An 8,137-nucleotide genomic window follows, 5' to 3' on the forward strand; every position below is an offset into this window, starting at 1 on the left:
GCCAAGAAATAGCACATGTCCAACAGCAGCTCCATCACTGAGTTCCTCCTCCTGGCATTCGCAGACACACGGGAGCTGCAGCTCTTGCACTTCTGGCTCTTCCTGGGCATCTACCTGGCTGCTCTCCTGGGCAATGGCCTCATCATCACTGCCATAGCCTGCGACCACCACCTCCGCACCCCCATGTACTTCTTCCTCCTCAACCTCTCCCTCCTCGACCTGGGCACCATCTCCACCACTGTGCCCAAAGCCATGGCCAATTCCCTCTGGGACACCAGGACCATCTCCTACACAGGATGTGCTGCACACGTCTTTCTCTTTTACTTTCTGATCTCAGCAGAATATTCCCTCCTCACCGTCTTGGCCTATGACCGCTACGTTGCCATCTGCCTACCCCTGCACTACGGGACCCTCCTGGGCAGCAGAGCTTGTGTCCACATGGCAGCAGCTGCCTGGGGCAGTGGGTTTCTCACTGCTGTGCTGCACACGGCCAATACATTTTCAATTCCTCTCTGCCAGGGTAATGCCCTGGACCAATTCTTCTGTGAACTCCCCCAGATCCTCAAGCTCTCCTGCTCAGGCTCCTACCTCAGGGAAGTTTGGCTTCTTATATTAAGCTGTTTTTTAGGTTTTGGCTGTTTTGTTTTCATTGTGCTGTCCTATGTGCAGATCTTCAGGGCTGTGTTGAGGATCCCCTCTGAGCAGGGACGGCACAAAGCCTTTTCCACGTGCCTCCCTCACCTGGCTGTGGTCTCCCTGTTTATCAGCACTGCCATATTTGCTCACCTGAAGCCCCCCTCCATCTCCTCCCCATCCCTGGACCTGGTGGTGGCAGTTCTGTACTCGGTGGTGCCTCCAGCATTGAACCCCCTCATCTACAGCATGAGGAACCAGGAGCTCAAGAATGCCTTGAGGACACTAATCTAATGGACCTTGAACCACCAATAGTAATTTGTCTCCCCTTCTTCGCAAAGTTCCAAGAGTATATTTTAGGCCAGTACTCTGGGTTTTTATTTCTCTCATAATCATAGTTAGAGGTAATTGCTTGGGTTCATAGCACTTCTCTTGAGGCTCTGTCCTGTTGTGTCTGATCCTTTACGAATGTCCTGGTTCTGGCAAGGACAGAGTTAATTTCACAAGGAGCCAGGACAGGTGACCCAAGCTGGCCGGGGGCTATTCCATACCATGTGACATCATGCTCACCATAAAAGGGGGGCTAGTCGGGCAGTGGGGGGGTGGCGCGGTTTTCGGCACGGTTCTGGAATGGGCTGAGCTTCTAGTGGGTCGGTGGTTGGATCGGTAAATTGTTCTCTGTTATCACCCATTGTGAATATCTGTTATCAGTGCTGTTGTTGATTGTTTTCCCTCTCCCTTGCTGTCCCAGTAAACTGCCCTTATCCCAATCCTCCAGGCTTTGCCCTTGTTTTTCTGTTCTCCTCCACATCCTGCCGGGGGAGGGGTGAGTGAGCAGCACGTGGTGCTTAGTTGCCGGCTGGGCCTAAACCACGTCATCAGGAGAAACTTGTCATCTGTTTGCTGGAGCAGCTGGGAAGTATCGACCTCACTACGGGATGGACAACAGGGTAGTAACAACTGCAGGATTTTATGGGCAGGAGCACTGAAGGGCAGAGCACAAGTACTGAGCACTGAGCAGAGCTCAGTACCACTGGTCTCTAAGGACGGCCTCCTGCAACAGCCCATAAGGATATTCAGTTGACTCTCTCAAAGGAGCTCAGTGGCACCAAGATGAGATGTTACTACTGAAGTTAAAGAAGAAACAAAGACAGTGCAGGGCTGCTGCAGAACTTAGCAAGAGCAGGTGTAAATAGGTCTGAGATGCTCTATGTTGCCTTTGGCTCAGTCTTCATCAGCAAGGTCTCCCAGGCCCTTGCACCTTGAAGCAGAACCCATGGAGAACAACCATCAGTGGGTGGGGATGAAATCTAGGGTCACTTGATCAAACTCAACCCTTGCCAGTCCATGAGATGGGAGGGACTTCACCCAAGGATGCTGAGAGAGCAGGCCAAAGTCACGGGGACACTGCCTCATCTCATATTGGACAGGTGATCAGTTTAGCAGAAGCCATTCAGCTGGTACACACCAGAGGATCTGCTAACCTTCCTGGTCCTGCCCAAACAAAGCCTGCGCATACTGTGGGAGGAGGTAAGGTCCCCATAGCGCACACAGGGAGCTGGCTGGGGAAGGCAGTGTGGGCTGCTCCTCCCCTGGGAACAAGCAAGCCCATCTGTGAGATTGTCTTGGCTCAAGGACCTGGCTGTACTCGGTGGGTAATGTGGAAGGATGGGAGATCTGGTGTGTACCTCAAGGAGATCTAACCTTGGGGGAAAATACTCCATGATGTGAGTTACATGTGCTAGGAAGCAAGGCAGCAGGAACCACTTGAACCAACAGCGGGCAATCCTCACGAGGAATGGGGCGAGTACTTCACCTGTCCTGAGTAATCACCTTGGCAGATGGGACCCAAGTCATTGACACGTGTGGGGGTGGAGGCAGTGGGCCTGGAATGAGTGAACAATATCAGCGTGTGTCAAGGAACAGGGGGTACTGGTTAATGAGGATGTGTAAACCTGACTGTCGGAAGTAAAGATGGTTTAAGTACGGAGTACAAGTTGTAAGTGTTGGTAAGAGGGGATTGTGGGAACGAGAAAGAGAGAGAATGGAAAGGCTCGAGTAGGGTGTAGAAATGCAACAACACAGGAATTGGGCGATTGTGTACATCCTGAATGTGTACACTCAGGTGTATCAGTCAACGTGGGACCTGAGCATGACGGAAATGCTGTGGAATAAGGGTGCGGATTGTACTGGGACTAGGTGGGATGGGGTTAATTTTCCTCATAGCAGCTCATATGGTGCTTTGCATTGGTGGCCCAAACAGTGGTGATAACACACCCATATTTTAGCTATTGCTGAGCAGTGTGTGCACAGTGTCAAGGCCTTCTCTGTTCCAATGAGTAGTTTGGAGTTCTTGACAGTGGAAGAGCAGGGCCAAGCATTTTGCTCTGTATGGGTTTCAACATCCACTTTTTTTAGTAGTGGAGGAGCAACAGGAGCCCCTGTCAGAAGAGACAGTGTGTTGCCCCATGCCCTACACAGCCAAGTCCAGCCAGCACTGCAATAGCCCTACTGCTGGCACAAGCTGAGCTCATCAGCAAAGCTGGTGGTGCCTCTGTGAAAGCATATTTCAGAAAGGGCACAAATGCCAGAGTGAGACAGAAGTAAGGTAGGAAAAAAAAACAGTGAGGAAAAAATCCTGCAGACAGCAAGGTCAGGGAAGAAGGAGAGGGAGGAGGTGCTGCAGACACCAGAGCAGAGATTCCCTTGCAAATCATGGAGAAGACCATGGTGAGGCAGGCTGACCCCCACCAGCCCATGGAGGTTAATGTTGGAGCAGACAGTCACCTGCAGCCCTTGGAGGACCCCATTCCAGAGCAGGTGGTTGCCCCCAAAGGAGGCTGTGACCCTGTGGGAAGCCCATGCTGGAGCAGGCTCCTCAAGGACTTCTGACCCCATGGGGGACCCACCTTCCACTAGACCAGGTTGCTCAAAGCCCCATCCAGCCTGGCATTGAACACTTCCACAGACAGGGCATCCACAACTTCTCTGGGCAACCTGTGCCCGTGTCTCACCACCCTCACCAGATAAAATTTCATCCTTATGTTCAATCTAAACCTACCCTCTTCCAGTTTAAAAGCCTCTTGTCCTATCACTACAGGCCCTGGTAAAAAGTCTCCCTCTTCCCGTAAGCCTGCCCTATACACTGTATGCCTGCAATAAGGTCTCCTGTCACAAATCCTGATCCAGACTCCTGCTGACTACACTAGCTTGTCACAGACGGGCGATTTAGACCAATTAAAGAACCACCGCCAGAAGTATCAGCAAAAGCGGTTTTACTGCAACTTATCAAAGTCGGATGGCAAGGGTCACTCTATTCCTTACTGCACAGAGGATATAACAATGATTCACAGCTACCAGAACAGAATCAAAGTCACCAATACAAAATCTTAGTGCACTGTTACACAAGGTTAAGCACGATATCAGTCACTTAGCAAAGATCTGCAGTGGGTAAGAGGTCTCAGCCTCGAGAAGTAACCTTGAGAGGTGTCCCAGCTCAAGGAGAGATCACTGCTGGGCAGCCAGCTGCTTAGCAGGGAGAGCTCAAAGAAGATACCCTTAGGCTGCCACATTTATGGAATAGAGTGGTTGGCTCACAGGCCAATTCCATGTGATGGGAAAGGTATGCATGAGACTCCTTGTACCCACAACTTTCTTTGTTCCCTGACAAATGAGTCTTGGAGGAACCACCTGTTACTCATGTCTTAATCATGTGATGGGTGTTCCAGTTTCCAAGCCCATATACATCAATGCTCACCATGTCCCTCTGCTCCTGTTTTCAGAGACCAGACTGGAACTAGAGAAGTTGTTGGCCAGGTTACACCTGGGCCTTTACCTCCTTTGGACCCTGAACCAAACTACTGCTGGTTTGGTCAGGGAGCCGAGTGGATCCGTCACAGGGACTCAGCTTCCTCCCATACCTGCCACAAACCCACAGCTGGTGGGAGGACTCTTGCCTCAGTTCACAAGTGCGCACACAATACAGTCCTCCAAAGAGTGGAAGAAACCACATGTGCCTCCTGTCTTCGAGAAGGGCAAGAAGAAGGACCCAGGGAACTACCGGCCAGTCAGCCTCACCTCTCTCTTCCTGGGAAGGAGATAGAGCAGCTAATCCTGGAAACATTCTTCCAGGCACACCGTACTGGTTTGGGCTGGGATGGAGTTAATTTTCTTCACGGCAGCCCCTGTGGTACTGTGTTTGGGATTTGTCACCAAAACAGAGTTGCCAACACACCAATGGTGTAGCTATTGCTGAACCATGTTTGCACAGCATCAAGGCCTTCTCTGTTCTCTCCCTTCCTCCCCAGCGAGTAAATTGTATTTGTGGATGAGGGAAGAGGAAGGGGATGTCATTCAGCAAGGCAAAGATTTACACTGTGTATTGGTGGTGGTGTCCAGGCTTTGGCAGCAGGGGGGATGCGGGGGTGTCCTCTGTGAGAAGACACCAGGGGCTGCCTCCCCATGCCAGACAGAGGTGGTTCCAGCAGGCTCCAAGCAGACCACCACTGCACAAAAATGAGCCCATCAGTGAAGCTGGTGGGACCTTTACAAAAGCATATTTAAGAAAGGACACAAGTGCCAGAATGGGAGAGGAGTAAGGGAGACAAAATGTGAGAAACAGCCCTGCAAGCACGGAGGTTGGTGAAGAGGGAGGGGGAAGAGGTGCTCCAGGCACAAGAGCAGATTGCCTCCTGCAGCCCATGGAGAATATCAGAGTAGAGCCGCTATTTCCCTGCGGCCCATGGAGAAGACCATGGTGGGGAAAGTAAGCCCTGCAGTCCGTCGAGGACCCAACACTGAAGATGTTGGACAATTCCTGAAAGAATGCTGGATGGAGGACAGCCCATGCTGGAGTGGGTTTGTCTTGAAGGACTGTAGCCCATAGGAGGGACCCCATGGGAAAAGTCTTAGAGGGAAGGAGCAGCAGAGAGGAACTGTTATGGACTGACCGCAACTCCCATTCCCCATCCCCCTGCCCTGCTCAGCGGGGAGGAGATAGAGGAGTTGGGAATGAAGGAGTGAGTGAAGTGGAGCCAGGGATAAAAGGGTTGGGAGGAGGCCTTCCCTGGGGAAGGAGGTAAGGTCTTCCACCAGCCCCACGCTTCTTCCACGGGCAGCCTTTGCAGTTGCACATGCCTGGTCTGCCCATTTACCTTCACCACTGTCCCGTTTGTACAAGGCCCACAGACATCTTGGCACGCCCAGTGTAAGCTGGCCTCCACCAAAGCTGGAGCCCACCTGGCCTTGGGGTCAGGGAGGAGCCAGGTCCCCTCTGCTCTGGGCTGGGCACAGCTTTCCCCTGGGAACCTCCCTGAGGAGCACTCCTCCTGGGTGCCAGCCTGTGGCCTGGCATGGGTGGCACGGGGACCAGGGCTGCTGGGGCAGGGCTGAAGTAGCTCAGCTGGGAGAGCGTTAGACTGAAGATCTAAAGGTCCCTGGTTCAACCCCGGGCTTCAGCAATCATTTTCTCCCTCAGATTTTTGCAGACCTGTCTGCCTTCCTCCAGCCTGCCCCAGCCCTGCTTGCTCCTTCACCTCTTGCCAGAGCACTGTCCCTGCTCTGTAGCTGCAGCCCTGCAGCTCAGAAGGAGCCTTCCTCCAGCACCACGAGTCCCCAGCCTCCCCCTGGGCAGGACTCTCCATTCAGTGCTCCTCTGGGGTGGTCTCCAGCTCTCCCTCCTTCCCTGCTCCACAGGGATCGAGGTCTCTCCACTGCGCGGTCTCTGCAAAGACCCTGTCTCTCTCCTCTTTCTCATTCGCCATGGTGCACAGACTGCTCCTCTCCTCACACCCCCCTTCACCTGGTTCTCAGTTCCCAGACCAGAGGCCACTGTCCCCCCCCACTCCCAGGCAGAGGCACTCCCTGGAGCTGAGGCCTGAATGGCAGCATCCTTCCTCTGGAGGTCTGTCGCAGCGAGACCTCTGATGTGCCCAGGACAGCTGACCAAGCCGTGCTGAGGATCACCCACTGCAGTGCATGGGCGTCGTGTGTAGTCACACGCTGTCCTGAGCAGAGTTTCTTGCCCCCCTTGACCCGCCTGCTGCAATGACTGATGAAACACCTCTGTGCTCCTCTCTGGGCATCAGCCCCAGGGCGATGGAAGCCTGCCCTTCACCCCACCTCCAGGGATGCTGGCGGGGAGGGGGGGTGCAGGGGGAGGCCCGCTACCTGGATGAGGGGGTGAGAGGTTTCTGTCCCCATGTCCCCCCACTGCACACCCTGGGGTGCCATCAGAGCCTGGGGACACCTCACCCCAGGCAGGGTGTTTCCCTCACCCTGTTGCTCTGCTCCTCCTGTGGAGCTGGGGACAGGTGGGAGACAGACGGCTGTTGCCCTGGGTGGCAGAGGAGGCTCGGGGGCTTTCTCCTCTCCATCAAGCCCAGAGTGGGTCAGAGCGTGGGAGCAGCGCCTGCAGCAAGAGCCTCCTTCTGCCCCATTGCCCTGCCGAGATGTGGAAGGGCCAATGCTCTGCAGTGCACCCCTGTGCCAGGATCAGGCCCCCGTGGAGAGGCCGTCCTGACTTCCCCCATCTCAGGAGGCTTCAAATGCTGTTTTCTGCAGAGGGTCCCCGGGCACCCAGGGGACAACAGGGCTGTGCTTGTCATAGACATGTCACGGCAGCAGAGTGTCTGTCCTGCTGGCAGGCGTGAAGGGGATGTAGCTCAGCGGCAGAGCGCCCGCTTCGCATGTGGGAGGTCCTGGGTTCGATCCCCGGCATCTCCAAGGGTGCTTTTTCCCCCAGTGCCCAGCCTCAGGCGGGTACAGGCTGGAGCTGGAGCACTGGTCCTCTCCAGGCACTGTGGGCCTGCCCTGCCCACCCAGGGCCCCTCTGTGGGGTGAGGAGGGCTGTGTGCGCTGCCTCTGCTGAGCCACCTCCCAGAGGTGCTGGACCTGAGCTCAGGTGCAGATCCCATCCCAGCTGGGAAACACCCCCCTGTGCCAGCAGCTAGGGGTGTCTGAGCTGGACCAGCCTGGACAGGCCTGTGGGACTCCCAGCTGGTGGAATGGCATTTCTTACCCTATCCCTGTCTCCAGGTCTTTCTCCCTCTGCCATCACCACTGCCTTGAGCAGAGGAACCCAGAGGTGCTGAGGTCAGGCACAGCCCTGCAGAGGTGGGACTGCTGGGGCTGGTACCCACCTCTTGTTCCTGGGGGTTTGGTGTCTCCGTCCAGCCCATGCTGGTGGGATCAGGGAGACACAGGCCTGTCCAAAGCCATGCACAGGCAGCAAGGGCCAGGAGATGGTGCCTCAGCTGTTCTCACACCAAAACCACCTGCAACCCAAAGTGGGACATGAGACATGGCCTTTTACTGCAGGGTGCTCAGTGCCCCCCAGGAACAGTGGGCCCAAATTCAGAGAAATAAGGTATAAAAGTGAAGTACAGAAGAAGGGCGGTGGGGTGGGGATATCTTCTGAACACAGGATGTTTGGTGCCAGTATGGACACTGACCTGTGGACTCAAGCCGCCCCAGGTGGGGACCAGGGAGAAGAGCCCAGTGTCTG

The 8,137-nt window shown here is 54.8% G+C and overlaps 1 protein-coding gene and 1 non-coding gene across 2 annotated transcripts; both read left to right on the forward strand.

The window, feature by feature from the left end:
• On the forward strand, window positions 1-927 carry LOC129200057 (olfactory receptor 14J1-like). The gene has a single exon (XM_054811312.1). The coding sequence runs from the start codon at window positions 16-18 to the stop codon at window positions 925-927; it is 912 nt and encodes a 303-aa protein (XP_054667287.1). The 5' UTR covers window positions 1-15.
• Window positions 928-6,019: 5,092 nt separating this feature from the next.
• Window positions 6,020-6,092, forward strand: TRNAF-GAA (transfer RNA phenylalanine (anticodon GAA)). The gene has a single exon. It is a non-coding gene; the product is annotated as a tRNA-Phe (tRNA).
• The last annotated feature ends 2,045 nt before the right edge of the window (window positions 6,093-8,137 follow it).

The sequence above is a fragment of the Grus americana genome (genome assembly GCF_028858705.1).
Source record: "Grus americana isolate bGruAme1 chromosome 27 unlocalized genomic scaffold, bGruAme1.mat SUPER_27_unloc_1, whole genome shotgun sequence".
Classification (NCBI taxonomy): Eukaryota; Metazoa; Chordata; class Aves; order Gruiformes; family Gruidae; genus Grus; species Grus americana.